The 18,025-nt window shown below is 31.2% G+C and overlaps 1 protein-coding gene across 1 annotated transcript in view; it reads right to left on the reverse strand.

Annotated features, from left to right (window-relative positions):
• The window catches only part of LOC117102592 (nucleolysin TIA-1-like), a 59,637-nt gene extending 42,021 nt beyond the window's left edge, over nucleotides 1-17,616 (reverse strand). Inside the window, exon 1 of the mRNA XM_033242917.1 lies at nucleotides 17,215-17,616. Coding sequence (XP_033098808.1) covers nucleotides 17,215-17,310 — 96 coding nt within the window. The 5' untranslated portion in view covers nucleotides 17,311-17,616. The remainder of the gene's footprint in view (nucleotides 1-17,214) is intronic.
• Nucleotides 17,617-18,025: the final 409 nt, after the last annotated feature.

Below are 18,025 nucleotides of genomic sequence, written 5' to 3' on the forward strand. Positions count from 1 at the left end.
ACGTATAAACCAAAAATTTTATGCCCATGTGATTAAGCTAAATCGAGAGATGACCTAAGAAACTATGGGTTAGCTCTTTATATTATTTTCGCCTATAATCCAGTTACCTATCTATTTTATGTTCATTACTGTGGTAGAATTTACCTTCAGCTACGGTACGATAAGATGAGTGGAGGGAGCCATTTTATCTAATCAACTCATTTTCCATTGATTGCTCGGCTTGCTCAGTACAGCACCCCTGGGATTAATGGGAAAGATGACTGACAAATCCTCCCGGCTAACAGGATTGCCAGCGAATTACACGAGGATGTTTAGGTGACAAGCACAGCGAAATCCACTGAGCTCCTTAAGTCCAATTGGTATTTGGACCATGTACATGAGTGACAGTTTATCGTATCTAGGAAAACATCTAATCAATCTACGATATGTAAACTTGTTACACTAACAAGAGGAAAGATGTAGCACAATTGAAAACAAATAGCAGGAGAAAATGAAGCAAACATGTATTAATTGGAACACCAAAAATATAATACACACTAGAAAAGCGGAAGTTTAAGAAAGATGTAATGACTGATATTTGAATAGATTTCAATGTTATTACAGTATACTTTCAGCCAATAATCACTAAAAGAAACATTGTAAATAAACCACTTTATCTTACTACAATGTTAGTCAGATCATGAACAAGACTACAAATTATTATGTATGAATTGCTTTGTGTAAAGTAGATTACAACTAGTTATTTTACAAGTTCAGATATTAACAATTAGTCAACAATTTCTATGTGGTTACGTGACAACAGGTAGTTCATTATCGGTTTCTGGTATGAAAAGTGGTAATGTTATAAACAAGGGCAGAACTATTATGTATGAAGGAAGATACTGAACTAGAACATAGGCATTAAACAACCTAGATTTAACACAGAAGTAAACTTGTTTGCTATTAATTATTCAACAATTGAAACTGGCTATTCTAGCTTAAAGCAGGACTGCATACTATTGAATCTAGGCCACATTAAAATACCTCAATACTAGTTAAAACCTGACAGGTTTACTATAATAAGAGATTAACACTGCTTTTTATCGATTATATTCACCCTATTAAGCTACTCGTAAATATTTTTTTAGGCCTGAGAAATATATTTCTTGATTCTTTTGATGCTAAAGGTAAGGCCATTGCCTTCCATCCTGTCCTCCTCTCCCATTCCATCCTCCTTTTCTTCTTCCTCCCTCTCCTTTACCTGACTGCCCTGATCCTATTCAATAACGATGACCACAATGCATATACATACAAACCTAATGAATGAATACTTCATTATTTTATATGGATAATTGGATTTTATAGGTGGTTTAAATGTAAATATACAGATTTTTCAGTCATTTCACCCCCATGAAAGTGGAGGTTAAAAAAGATGCAGGAGAAAAGAAACATGGATTTCTATTTAGTTGGCCTTATTGCTCAATAAACAAGACACTATAAAAACTAAACAGGTTGTTGAAATACCATAAATAATTGAAAAATAAACCATCAGCATGGACGATAATACGATATAATGATTACGTTTGATTCTCTAAATTAATAGACATTTTGCACACAGCATGATTTAGTTCCCATGCACACTGAAAGATGTGTTATGTATTTTCGTTCTCTCTTTCATTTTTGCGAAAATTTTTAATAGAGAACCATGTCGTACACTACGATCATAAATTGTTCTCGGATATAAATCAACCTATTTTTTTTTTATCATGCTAGACGGATTGGATATTATTTGATATTTGATTTGATGTTTTTGAAAATTGTGTGCACAGTTTAATAAAATTTTACAAGGATAGCAAACTGATTATTTCTCCTGTAAAAAAAAAAGAAACAAACAAAAGCATAGCAGAATAACGTTGCTTGGTCATTAATTTTTTTTTCAATCTATGAAATAATACTTGGAAATCCATAAGCATTAACTTAAAAACATTAAACATGTTTTAAAATCTAATGAGAAACAGATCAGAAGTCACTCAATTCTTGCTAATTTACGTCTAAGTGACAATGAAAATATTTCCATCTAATTTTATAGTGAAATCGAATAACAAAATATGTAAATCAAATATATAATTTATATACTTTCGAATATTTAATAATCACTTGGCTTAAAATTTTTAAGTTATATTTTTATGATGATTTTTTCGCAGATTTTTTTCCCCACAATACTCTTTAAAAAAATGTAAACCGACTACAAATACTATTGGATTTGATTCTAACTGGTTGAAATTTAACAAGACAGATAGTAGAATCCAAAAATAGGTCAGAAGACCAACTAACAAACTGATATTATTATTCATGTGTTGCCTATGGTTACACAATACGGAATGTGTTAAAACATGGAAGAGTGATTGGAGTAGACAAATTGAGAAATGAAAGAGTATCATGATTAACCTGCATAACTGCTGTCGAAAAATAAATGCTTAGATCATGTTTATTCATGAATTTGCATTTCCAATTTTGCAGCACATCAATGTATTGGTGAATAATCTAAATACCTATGGATCGGCAATATGCATAACGCAATGTCATGATGGTTTATAAAAATACGTATTTACCATTTCCAAAGATAAAATTATATTTATGAAAGCGAGAAATTCATCAAGCCATCAACTGAATATATTTTGAATTTAAAGTTTTAGAAGCGATTATATAAAATCGATTTGAACAAACTACATGTATGAACATGTTCCGCTTTATGCTTGGCATGAAAAATTAAATGTAATCTTAACCATAAAAATGGGTCAAACGGCCTGTAGGTCGTTTAAAGTTTAGTCTTTATTAACTAGACCACTGTCCTCAACATTTTGGATCAATATTCAAATTTCGCATCATAGCTTGTATTTTTATTCTACCCTAGAGCACTTATAGAGAGAATATGCAAATAATATTCACAAAATTGAACTGGTTACAATAGCTACTGGTACTGCACTGTACATCATAGGTTGGTAGTACAGAAATTTGATATTGACTTCCACAAGCTGTTGGTTTCCATCACTCCTACTTCAAAATGGGCTTTTGTTTCTACTCCCCCATTAAACACATAATAAAAAAATAATCTATATAACATGCTAATTTTTTTTTATAGTTGTCTATTGTATCACTTATTTTATCTCATTGAGAAATTCAAATGTTTTACCACATTATTTTGTAAAATATGTTATAATATTTACTTTCCATCGTGTGATTTTTGATCTGATTAGTTGAAGCTCTCAAAATACCTCATAATCTATATAAATGTTAATATTTTATCACTTCCATATCGTAAATTTAGTTCACCAATTAAGAAGGTACAATCTTCATCTTAAACAAAAGATAAAAGTATCAGTGATTTGAATGTATAATGGATGATACTCGATTGCAATGAATACACTTGCGTTAACTAACTATTCAAACACACGCTATTTGCACAAACTATTACACTGTTGACAAAAACCAATACTATATTAATACTTAATCTAATTGACGGTATAAACTAAAGCTGGTATACCAATGAATTTTGATCCATGTCAGAGAAATTCCCCGCTAGTATGCCTCTACTACCTAAATATATACTGAATTGACTCCAAATAGTCCGTGCGACAAATCCTGATGAGTCTCAAATACAACTCTAAATTTACATAGGTATTCAAATCACTCCCATAAGGAAGTATGATCAAAAAATTTACGTCACATCCATGGGCATCGGTAATAACTTTACAAATATGAAGACATGTTTGATAATTTACCTTTATTTACAACAGTTTGAGAAACTGATTCTATTTTTCAATAGAAATGCATTAATGAAACACGGTAAAAAATGGTTTTAAAATTAAATATATCATTAACACGTAGCACTGACATTATCACAGTAATAATAAATAAACAAATTTATATAAGCATCTGTGGACGATCAAAAAATTAGGATCAAGCAAGATACATTCATGTCACGGTTTATAACGTATTAGGATAATACACGTCATTACTTGATATACACTTGGTCCCTCAGCAGAGCATTATTCATTTCTATCCACATTTATTAATCCGCCTGGGTGAAGTCTGTCCATTCTCAGGTGGATGTGGATATCCGAACCAGCTAATAGTTACAGCAAGTAATTAATTAATTAGCAATTAATAATTAACCATGTTATTATGATTACAGTTGTCTGAAGCCTCAAAGGAAATAAGCCATTGACTGAAAATATGCTGCTTGCAGTTTCTCTAGTGCCACGTGGTTAACTGCTGTTTCATGGCAATTAATAAAATCCATTTTTAATTGTATAGGCTGACCTGTAAGTATCCAAAATCAACACAATACAAATGCTTGTTCTTTCCGAGCATTTTTTTACATATTAAGCAAGTACTCTATAACCTATAAACTTTAATTAATAACACAATTATTATCATCATTTTGCTTATCCATCTTGAAATAACATTCTTTTTCACTGAGGAAAATTTGTATTGTTGTCATCATTATCAAATCGAATGTGATTATCCAACTACAACTTATTCACAATGGGCATACTTAAGTGGTATTACTTTACAGTAGAATTTTAGTCTGCACATCAATGTAATGGGTGTGTCAGTAATTATTCTTTGTAATACATATATTGATTGGTTAGTCAGTGATGAGCTAAAACACATGGAGAAAAAGATATTGTATTTCAACTGCTTAGTTGAATAAGTTAACTTATTTTATATTTTATAATTAAAATCTGAAAGGTTTTTTTGCCCGTGTTTATGGTAGATGATATATCTTTAATTCTCAACCTTGTTTAATATACTAATACTAAATGATAGACGATGGTCTTAATTATCAATGATAAGCGCAAAACTATCAATTATATACAAAATGTTACAGTAGTTTTAATTTAGAGCAAGTATTTAATATACTAATTATGTTGATGTTCAAAATTTGTAATGGCAAGTGCATCAAGACTTATTTTCATTCACAACAAGCAAGTTTTGATGAGTTTGCCATTACAAATTTTGATAATCAACATAACCATTGAAACCCAATGAAGTTATTCTAACGTGTAATCATCATATAAAAAAAAAATTCCAGATATTTTCAAGCAAAAAAAAAAATGAATACCTTCAAAAATATAGCATGAAGAAACTGGATTAATGCTAATTGATATCTAAAGTGCAATTCGTTACTTAAGACAAAGCTGAATGAGAAACTGAAACCTGTTTTGAGCACATACTTAACTATCTTGATAGCTTTCTCCAAGAAAGAACAAGCTTGGGAATAACACTGCTACAAGGTTTATTGCTGACTTCTCTGCCGCTACTTTTCATTAAAAAGGACAAAATAATAAATAATGTAACTAACAAAAAAATAATAATTTTCTAAATACTGTATGTTTTCAAACCATTATGGTATTTTCCTCGCATAGAGGTCGCAACAATATGTGTTTTATAAGTCTACCCATATTAATATTTGTAAATAAGGACAAATATAAGTACTTCAGTAAAGATTAAAAGCCAACAGGGCTATAAGTAATAAGTATAAAGGATTATATTTATATAGGGCATATATTTTTTAAGAAAAAGCAACAGATTCTTTAAAAACACATTTAAAAAAAATTACAGTGCCCCTTTATTAATTTGCCATTAATACAGATTAGGCTTTCCAGGAATGTAGTTAAGGTAGGCGGAGATGGGTGCACCAACCCCACCCCCAGGTCACTCAGTCTAAAGCAAATTTCTTGGCCATCCGCCCACCTTTATTAACCCCCTTGCCTATCCTTTAGGTTTTACCAATGTTATCAACCACCCTTAATATGTCTAACATCCTTGCTTAGTTTTCTACAGCTACAACTCTGTCTTTCCTAAGGCTATAGTCATTTTCTTAAATCTTGCCGAGGTAACAGTTGGTTTTGTCTATTATTTTTGTTGTTTTAGAGCCTTTTCTTTCAGCATATTTTATCGAACATTTAAACCCCTAATTATTATTAGGTGCCATTATTTTTGTTGGGATTTGATCAGTTTGATTCCTTTCTACTCATATATTGCATTCTATACAGTAAAATAAAAAAAAAAAGAGAGAAGAGGGAAACCTACCGAAAAGAAATTAAGATGCTTTATAGTCATAACATGATTTGTAAACATGCTGGTAAGATTTATATCATTATCTTAATTGAGAAATGTAACTTGTAACTTAATTGCCTGGATTATAAACAGTGTGATTTTTGGTGATCATTACTGAAAATTAGATTCATGTTCGGTTCTAATTGTCTAAACTAAAGTTGAATTTATCATAAAATTATGTCCTATTTCCTCACCACAATGAGAATATGTTCTTCCTCTCAGTATCACAGGCTTACAATTAATCCGATTGATCACGACACGTTTTAACACACTGTGTGTTTCACATGCTTTTATTTTCATTATCAGCAAGCGGTTTACGACGGCAACAGAAACAACGACACTGCTGCATCACCTTTCCAAGATCGCCCAAGCGTATGATTGAACCTACAAAACCTACTAACATTGCCTCAAGAAATGATGCCACTTCTGTGGCAATGAATATGCATTAATATATATATATTTCCTAGATGTTATTGCGCTCGAAAAGCTACCAAGATATTACCACCTCTAGTCACGCATTGAGATAAAGGGATGAAGCAAATTACATCGCAAAGCCGCAAGTTTCAAACGCTAAAAGAAATTTGATTTCGTGAATCATTAATTCTTTAGTGACGATTCACCAAGACAGTGAGGAAATGAAACGGTTTTATAGCAAAACTAGGTTAAAAATACTTTTCACCTACATTATTCCCAAACCCTGTAAATATTTACTGTATATTAATACCTGCTGTGTTAAAACTGCACAGGTGATTACAATGTGTTACCTTGTGAAGGTATTTTGAAATGTTTGCATCACACTATCAACGCATCTCAATAATTTGCGAGATTTTCCGGTCCACGCAACTCTCGCACCTCAAGCTAGCACTCAACAAGAGTCGGTCAGTTGCATGTGTGCCAGAGATCTTAAATGAAGGGATGATTGATTGATTGGTGGTTAAGCTGCGACTGAGATAACTGGCTTAATTTAATAAATTATTGCTGAAAATCAAATAAATTTACTAAACTTAATTACATAATGTTGCGAGTAACTGCTGAATTATCTAGTAATTTAATAAAACTTAACTTAATATTGTGATTATTGCCACATTAATTTCCAATATATTATGAGTTGATTCGATATCACTTTAAAATTGATGACTTTTGAAGTGATTCGATATCACTACAAAAGTCAGCAATACATCAATTTTAAAAATCTAGAAATATACAAGCACAAAGATATTTTGCTGGAAAGAATTTTTACCGAAATGAGAACAATAGTAACAAAAATACCAATAAACAAGATTAATAAAAAAATAAATAAATAAAAAAAAAGCTAACATCAAAATATTAATTTTTAAGGAACCATCATAACTTTCAGTCATAAGTGCATTTGATTTCAACATTGTTTTATAATTTGAGCTATATATATTTTTAATTATTATTATTTTTATTATTATTAGTATTCAAGCAACAATAACACAGTTAGATATTTATTAGCTTCATAGAAAAAAAAAAATTTTTTTATTACAATAATCATTTTTATTATCATAATCATTTTATTATAATAATCATCACAAAATTATTGCACAATTCTAGCTTTATAACCCCTTAATAAAACATCTGGTTAATACATCTTGCATAACATATCACAGTCACGTTTGAAATATAACATATTCACATTCTGGAATTGATTTTTGCTCCTATCACTCCTGCTAGTAGACTCAACTGACATTCAGCAATAGATGTATCATATTAAAATGTAGAAAAACATCTGAATACATAGCTTGAAATGTATTGTACAAAGTGATGAAAAAAAAATACTTTAGTATTGTATCACAATTGACTATGATTGTAATGTCTATTATTGTTATTGTCATGTTACAGCAAAAAGACCACCAAGAATATCTTTATAATACGTTAGACCATGTTTCCATGGAGATGAGTTTTTACTATAGAAAAATGAATCTGAATATATTATCAATGTTATCTATTGTGTTATTTTTTCAGTTCAATCCTGTGGATGCAAGGTTAAAGTTTTATTTGCATTTTAGGTAGGTTATTTTTGATAAAGGATCAAGCATTTTTAATTTTTTTTTTGTTGTTTCTATTACTTTTAGGTATACCAATTTACTTGTTGGTAATTTACTAGTCTACTTGCAATGTTTCCAATGCAAAAAAATTGAATTTGGATTGTGAATCGTGACTCAATAACCTTACGCCCAAGTTCTGATGGGAATATTTAGATTTTTCACATCAAATTATATTTTTGAATTGCCCTACAAGTGCAATCATGGGTTTTTTTACTAAATCGAATTCAATGTCATGCTAGGGTTAGCAAAGGACAGTCCATTACGAAAAATGCATAATTCCAATACTAAGTAAATGGATAATTTCCTGTAGAACTGAAAGTATATAATTATGTATAGATTACAGAATGTCAACCGGTTTGACTGAATTCGTTCTGGATGAATTGCTTATGATAACAGTACCCTCGGCCCTCCAGGCTAATGCCTTTCACACAGCTTCCATATGACAACTAAATACAAGGTATATTAAAACAACTAGTCGATACTGTTAGCAAAGAGACTATGGCACTGAGAGCAATAGATGAATGATGGCGAAGACAAGCTGCTTATGTTTGACACAGAACTCATCATAATTCGTCAGTGGAATAAAATAGAAAAATGTAATCATTCCACCATTGTTCCTATTTTAATCTATATTTCGTTTAATGAACGAAATGAAATAACACGCTGCTGCTGTTATATATTTTTATCCATCTATTACATATTTACACACTTATTAAATACAGACAAATGATACATTATTATATGAAAATCAGACTACTTAAAAACTGTTAAATGACATTTTCTCCGTATGTGTCACTATAAAAATTGGGGTTTCTTTCAAATATGAAGGGTGATGAGGTGTATTTTTTTGTCTAATTTGGAATAAAATGCTAATAACTTATACAAAGTAATTCCAATATTGAATTTTATTGTTTCAAATTTTTTACCTCAACATATACACTCAATCTACAGCCAGATAGGACTTTTGAGGAAACAAATAGCGCGTTTGTGCGAACCAATTTTGGGGCTAAATGTTAAAAAGGCAGTTAAGGAATATCGCAGAAGCAACCAGCAATGACGGGTCATTGAATACTGTTCAAGAGAGATCCATTTCGGCAGTTGCTAGAGGTCAAGTAATTATGATGTCAGGCCTCGCAAATATTGAATTCTACGACATAAATAATAATCATTCTTATGAAGACTAAGTAACATTTAGGCATTCTAATTTTGTCTTAAATTGAAGGCATAGATGAGCAGTTTAAAATATCCCACTTGTGAGGTGAAGAAAAAGCATTTCTATTATTTAGTACATTTGATTTAATTTGACCTAGTTCAGTAAATGTCATTCCATTTCTTAACTTGGAAGGAAAGCATGATCATTTTCACACTAGTTGCTCATGTATTTATTGAACAGACTTAAGCATTTCACTTATAAATGTAATTAATTTTAACAAGTTTCCATTTAAGATAACAGCAGAAAAGATAGTTGAATTAGCTTACAGAATTTCCCAACAACACAGAAACAGGTAGCATGAAAATTAGTATAATAAAAATAATTTGACCTATGTTCTTATAATTGTATAAACACCCTTAAAATAGTAACATATTATTGTAATATCGTCATCGTGATGTTATTTCTATCATTGTTGTTATCACCACTGGCACTGTTGTGCTATTAATATTATCTGCAATATTTTTACTGACTGACACATTACCTTATTAATATAGAAAATATTTATTTACGATATTGTTGGTATTATTGTTTTAGTTAAGAACCTTGGGAAGCAACGCCAGTCTTTGAAAAATTATATCCTGAATAAGGAAAACTCATAAATATGGAAATACAAGCTTTTTTTCCTAGAATGAGGTAGCTAACCAGATGTAGAACAACTACTAATCCACTTCATAAAAACAGAAAACCGAAAGATAATTAAACCATTCCTTACAAAAGAACTATTTCTGATTTCAAATATAATAAGAGAACATAAAATAAATAAAATCGCAAACAGCTTACTAAGGCTAAGGTATACAGAGAGTGGCCATAAAAATATGATATGCAAGCCACAAGATGAAGCATAATGAAAAAGATAAACCATACTCCCTTTACATGTATGCCAATACAGAGAGAAATAAACTTTTTTGTAGGGCAACAAAGTCCTAATACAGAAATTTTGACACTGATCTATAGTCTTAAATTCTTACTATTATGATGCAATAGTTTGAGGTTTCTGCTCATCTGCAGCAAGTCTGAATTTTTTCCCACAAACTATAACTACTGTATTATATCACAAAAATGAAGATCTCTTACTAATACGTGCATAATATTAATTCAATAGTTTTTGTGCCTATATAAAAAAATATGAATGCAAGCCTGAAAAAGATTATCCCACTTTAAACCATTGATTTCTTTAATGTTAGTCTACCTGTGACCTCATGACGTCTGATTCGCTCATTACCTCTTTCTTGAGTCATTTTGAGTGGCTACCTATCGGTTAACGACTTTTCCCTTAAGTATAATAATGACAGCATTAACTATTGATATGTATTTTTACAGAAGAAATTATGCCTATAAATAATATGCAAGAAGAATCAGAGCTAGCCCCAGTGTACGAAATTAAACATGACAGGATGTGTTGGCGTGAAACTCCTGTAAATTTTTATGCCTTGCTCTGATTTTCTCCGCTTCGAAAAACATTCTTGCCCGAATAAATAATACTATCACTGATAACAAACACCAATAATGTTTTATAATACCTCATGTAAGTTGGCCTATCTTGAATACTGGCCTTTTCTCAATATTCTTGAGATACCAAATGGTCAAATCATTTATGTAAGATTAAGTTGTGATATTCATCTTGAAGTGCTAATGTTAAAATTTGCTTCACTGTCAATTTCTGGAAAATGGACCCCCCCCCCCCTTTTCAATCTGAAAATTTCTGGCACCACCTCTGTATTAACATTGTCGTTTTGCTATTCTGCAAGTATTTAGCGATCCGACACCAATTAAAATATTGAACCACATACAATATCATTTGGCCGAACGGTCAGCCCGCTAACTATATATGGTCAAAGTGGACATCGTACATCAGCACACAAACCTATTAAGGTGATGGATCCATCATGAAGCTCAAATGACAATAAAATAATACACTTAATTCATCTACACAGCCAAATACTATCAACATAATTAAACAAATAAACATCAAACACATAATAAAACGACTCATCAATTGAACATTAAAGTAAGCTGGTTATACAGCACATTGCAAAAATGAACAATGCCAATTATAGGAAGCTTAGGCCATATCAAAAAATAAATTTGTTTTTCATCCCCACCCACCCCTGCTTTTGCTGCCACATCGATTATCTTTTTATATTTTGCCTTTACCTTTTTTTACCAGAATTGAAATCCTTCATACTGTAGTTGTTGGAATAGCATATTAGTACAGGTGATAATGTTTTTAATTTAGCTTATTATTGAGGCCAGATTCACATTAGCACCAAAAACAAACTTGATCTAATAACTCCTATTTTTTTAAGCTTATACAGACGTTTTTTTATTTTTATTTTTTTTTTTACAGTTAGCCTCATCATTGCCACTTGCAAGTATTTTCTTTCTCTTCTTCATTATCATTTATGTTTGTTTTTAAATGAAGAGCAAGAAAAATAAAAAAAGCATATTTTATACTATAAAAGATAACATTTAGCTGATACATTTGCATTACCAAAAACAAAAATAAAAAATGTCAGTACCATTGTGAAACATAATCCAATGCATTAATTTATTTAATTAGTTTAATATTTTGTTTATTTTTTAATTTCATGAGTTCAAAGTAAATCTCTTTTTTCTTTTAAAAATTTGGATTACAATAATTAATTTTTTATACCAGAAAAAAACAATCATTTTTTTGTAATTAAAATTTACATTACTGTCAACTATTTTTCTGTGTTATTTTATTACTGTCAACTATTTTTTTTTTAATTACTGTCAACTATTTTTCTGTGCTATTTTATTCCTGTCAACTATTTTTTTTGTGTTATTTGTGTTTTTGTTATCTCACTGCATATCATATTTTTTTATAACACGATTATTTTCAACATACACAATTTTTAAACAACAGTTGATAGACAGAGAAAATACTAGAATAAAGAGACAACGGAAATAGACATCAATATTGCGAATATGTTGAATATTTCAGTACACAATTTTATTGCATTGCTATAATGTAGTGAGTGAATACACACATAGAATTTTGCCTTGCCTTTGTAAAGTAATAAAAAATAATATAATTCCACCATGCTGTGAAATCAAATCAAATACACTGGCATTTCCACAGGTTTCTGTCGTTCAAGTAAATTTCCAGTTTGTGTATCAACTTCAAATTTGCTTTTTGTAACGTTTTTCACTGCCGCGTCATTTCAGTTTCTATACTTCAACTACAGAATGAAACGACGTCTTTTCAGAGAAAAACTTGAACCTAATGATGCTTGGCAACGCGACAAAACCAATCTAAAATCTGTTCCTGTTCTAGCTTTTCGGAAGAAACGAAATGACTGATGGATGGTCCATGACCGGGTGAATGATTGACCGGAGAAATAAATGAACGCACAGATGGAATGGACCAGAGGACTGACGGAATGGACTCACAAACGGACTAGATAACTAACAGATAAATAACCTGAGGATAAACGCTATTTTTGGTGAGCTTCATTTCCAAAACGATGCGCTTTGACAAACAGAAACCATTTATTTTCTTCTAAAGCAATACAACTCTTTTCGGCCACATCAGCAATAAATTTATTTCATACTCGAGTTCAAAAATTCAAAATAAGCCTATCGAGTATTCAATCACCCACTTCACTTAAAACTAGTCTCTAGATTATTATTCGTTTGTTTAATCCATTTGAATATTGTCTTGAATTTATTCCACAATAAAGTACTTTATTTATTGAATTCTTGCATTTCTATTATTCTATGCTCTTTCTAGAAAAGCTTTGATAGAACAAAAATAAACATAAAACACTATAACATCTAGCACGACATAATTTCTTTCAAAGACGAAAGCATCTTTGAAAATAAAGATATCGTTATAAGTGTACGAGTTCGGTAATAAGTGGTTGGATGTAAATGATGAATGTGGCTTTTGTAGATGGCCAAACTGTTCTCAATGACACGATGGTTATCGATAGCTAATTCTAAGCCAATGAAACTGCTATTCCTACCAAATTTTATAACTAATAAAATGAAAAACCTTTACTCGCGATCATCTCGGAGCAGAAGAATGAGAGCTGCCTGGGGACATTTTGCTTTGCAACGAATAAGCTTTTGTAATATAATAGATAAATTTTTGACGTAGCAGTATTGCTTTCTATAACATTCAAAGCAATATAGCTACTTAATGACCTCAACACGAAGAGAAAGCGTTACGATGTAAATATGCTAATTTTAATAGAAATATGTCATATCCACCATTAAGATCGTTATGAAATTGCAAGTTAAAACTTCAATTTAAATAAAACATCAAAATTTAACGCTTGATGAACCTTTCCCTGACCCAACATCAATTTATCTAGACGAACAAGAAGTAGAAGACGTCTTTACGATTGACTATTTTCAACTATTCATAAACTGGCCCTGACAGAATGACTGACTGAAGTTTTTTGTTCTTATTCCGCTGCACCATACGATACACAAAAATGTCCATGCCCTTAAGATAGATATGACATTAATAAAAAGGATATAAACGAATACTTCATAGATGTATATATCATGTGTACATGGAGAATACTGACAATACAATTAAATCCGAATCGGATTCGAGATTGATGACAATTTTCCCGATCAAAGTCTTGATTAATTTCTAGATGGAAAAACTACTCTAGACAAACACAGTAAAATAACTAAAGCTCTCCAAACTATCAAATTTTGTCACAAAAAAAAAAAGTGATATGCCCATATTTGGATGTAATATGACATCATTATGGCCATGTATGGACATATCACACAAATTTGTCACATAAAATGACAGAATGGAAAGCAAGCCTGAAAAAAAAAAAGTTTATGCCTCCGATCATATAAATTGCCTCCTATTACCAAATGTTATCCGTCCACTATTAGAGCCCAACAGTTTGTTTTTTTTAAAATATCTTTTCCCCTGGAAACACCTCCGGGACATTCACAATGCCTCCGACCGTTGGTCGCGCACTTTTTCCAGCCCTGATTAAAAGTGCCTGAAAGTATAATACTGATTATCTACACTGAAGAGACTGCCTAATGCACACCCTCTATTCAACAAAGATATTAAAAACCTGGAATCCTTAATCAGCAAACAATGTACTACAGATATGATTTATGTTTGTTGCATTAAAAATATAAGATTTTTTACTGTTTTGTTTAAGCATATCCCAGTGGGAGGTGAAAGAACAACTACTGAACTTATCAACTCGAAATATAGAAGACATTTTAAAAATAGAAGTTTTAAATACTTATGTAATGAGTATAATGTTCTTCTAGTTACATACTTAAAGATATATTATATCAAATAAGGTAATAAACTTTAAAATAATTTTAAAAAAAATCACTCAATATTAAATTTCTTACTTTTAATATTCGATTTCAATTGAAAATTAGAACAAGAAAAAAATGTGTTTATTATAAACCTGATTATTAAAATAATAGTGTTCCTATATTATTTAAGACTCTTGAATTGGTAAAGGGAATAATTATTAAAATATTTCAGTTAGTTAAAATCTGCAAATAATTAAAAACCAAAAAATTGATCACTACAAATGAGTGAACAGAAAATGAATTCTAACAGTTAACTTTTCCAATCCTGATTAATTCAACAGGATGGGAAATGTAGGTTGCTAAATTTGTTAAGTTTCACAGCAGAGTGAATACTTTGGGGTTTAATATCAACAATCGTCATGCACTACTTCCTCCCAGTTTTGCCATCAGGATCTTACGAGAGAGGAAATGGAGGAAAGAGACAAGATAAAAGAACAAGGTGTGTTATCTATCCCAGTCACTCCTTGTCTTGTATCTTCTAAATGGTTGTGATGTAATCAAATATATTTATTTACAATTTAAATTTTCTATTTTCAACATGCATGAATAATTATTTCAAGTATTAATATTACCTATGTTTGTATAATTAAGTACTATTCTAATCAGTTATATAATAAGTTACAAGGTAAGACTGAGAATAACTTTTAATTTAAACCTAAACAGAAATGTCTGTCAAATTTTAGTTTGCATCAATAAAAATGAATATATTGTATTTCGAGAAGTATAGTTTGCTGTTCTGACAAAGGCCATTACTGCCAATTGAAACCATTCAAGGGACTGGGAAAAAAATCCCTTTCTGCAAATCATGTACAGTAATGCATATTGGATTTCTTAATATGAAAATAAGTATGCATGTTAGTTTGTCTGAATTAATTTTCTTTAAAGCAGAGTAAAAAAAATCAACAAGATGCCAGTATAGCTTATTTAGAAAATTGCTTTAAAAGGCTTTATTTCAATTTGTATTTTTTGCCTCCCTAAAATCCTGAGATTTGTCTACTTCTATGTAAATGCATTTTATGTTTTTGGAAAACCATTTCCGTAGCACAATATCACCATCCTGCATATTCTGTTCAAATTCAGCTACTTACAGGGGATCATCCGGGAATGTGATCTGAAAGATTGCTCTTAAGTACGATTGCCAAATAGCACGGTTGACAAATATTCGGGACCACAATATAGCAAGGAGACAAGTGGTATTAAGAAATAGTCACCTGGGAGGGGGAAGACAGCCTCAGTTTAAACTTTGCCATTTTTCTCGTAGAAAATTGTCCACTAATGCAAAAATTTGGACAGCATCAATGAATTTGTAACAAATTTACTGGTAAGGAAACTTTTCACCTGTTTAATCTAAAGAAATAACTCATCAGAGAGATCTAATTTGATAATTAACTTCCATTCCCTCAAATATTAGAAAGATGTTATTTGTAATAATTAACATTCAACCTCGATTACTATGCATCCGACGTCCTCCCTGTACTTTAAATCCATTTCTATGGTTAATATATTCATACATTAAAATGCATAGTTCGTATCAAAATCCGCATTATTATGCACAGCAGAAAAATATTCAAATTAAAATTCTCTTTTGAACAGAAACCCATAAAAGAAAACCTGAATTTGAATTAAAACTCTACGGATTCTTAATTATCAAAAAGAAATACTATATTAAAATAATAACTTTCCTCCATGGTTATATATTCACAACTAATTTTAAACTTTGAAATAGACAATTATTCCAAGGTTGAGGGTAATTTGATAGATGCGAAACAAAAGATCTGTTTCAAATGCAAATTCATAAACCAGATGTAAAGGTAGATTCTAATGCTGTAGCCATGTTGATATACGCAGCATTCAATTACATTATGGTTTATATCCAATATGCGATTCATGATGCGTTTTCAAGTAAATATAATGTAGCACACATGGAAACTGTTGCCGGTAAAATAACAAACGAAGTAGGATAATTCAATTGCAGACAATAAGTGATACCTAATACAGAGGACAGGGTATGAATGAATCCTTATTGGATCCTAATAATGACCGTGGTTGTAGAAAGCCTTAAGTTCCCAATTACATAAAACCGGTTATGCTAGAATGAGGTATTCTTGATCTTACGCATGAAACATTTGCTGTATAATAAGTGTATGTAGCATATAAAACACATATCAATGTTACCGGATCAGAGCATGTGCGTGACCATGTCGTGTCATGTTGCTCTATGATCATCGCAGTGACTCATTTAGTGTGCTTGATGAACCTTAGAATGAGTCACACATGCACGGGCTTCATTTCCTCTTTTTGCTACCTATGCTTACTGCAAGCAGTCATCGTCTGCTATTTCCCAACTGGTATTCGCTCGTGAGAAACTAAGTATTATGCTCAGTACATCCACCAGCTGTTAAGCAGAAAGAAGACACGTAGGCCATCCAGCATTAGCAGTCACAAAGTTACATAAAAAGAACGAATTAAAAGACCTGAAATAATCATGCTTACCCTTGGCACTGCTATAGGCTGATGCACAGGTTGATGGTATATTATAGGGTACTGTGAGTAAGGTATCATTACTAAACCGGAGGTGTCCATCATCATTGTCGGAAAAAATCAAAATATATATATAGAAAACTAGAGTCAAATATAATATCAACGATCTCCACACCAGTAAAACACTTCAGCACCAGACGGAGCAATACTGTAACAGGAATTAGTAATTCATCGGTAATGAAACCTGCACCCAAAACCAGCAACCAGAGGATATATGGTACTTCTCCAAAAGAAAAACAGAAATCCTGGTATTATAATTACACGCTTATCTGTTGTACCAAATTATTGGACTTGAGTTCCCTCTTTTCACATCCACTGCTTCGCTTGATACGGGTCCAATAGGAATAACATGTGATAAACTCACTGAGCTATAAATAAACCTATCTAACCGGCTTTTGATTGGTCGGTAGCCTCTACTACAGTCTGTGATAATTGCACAAGCCACCACAACACAGGCAAGGACTATCACTTGACTAAACATATTGTTCTTGTCAGGATCTGATTGGTGGAGGGCTGAATAAGTGAACCATTCTACAGAACCTGGAGCTTTTCATATGTTAAACAACAGTGAGCAACCTGTTGCCAAAAAAATATTACTAATATCATGAAGCTATTATTTGCTAACAAAGGAAAAACTTCAGCAAGTCAGTCGTAAATGATAATAACAATCTAAAAGCCATGAAACCGTTCTCACAACTTGTTTTCTGATGAATTTATAATAACTGGCTTTCAGTTTCAAAAACTGTGACCTTTCAAATTGTTT

This window comes from Anneissia japonica, unplaced genomic scaffold (genome assembly GCF_011630105.1).
Source record: "Anneissia japonica isolate Jap-2015-1 unplaced genomic scaffold, ASM1163010v1 scaffold1489_len2284818_cov182, whole genome shotgun sequence".
Taxonomy (NCBI): domain Eukaryota; kingdom Metazoa; phylum Echinodermata; class Crinoidea; order Comatulida; family Comatulidae; genus Anneissia; species Anneissia japonica.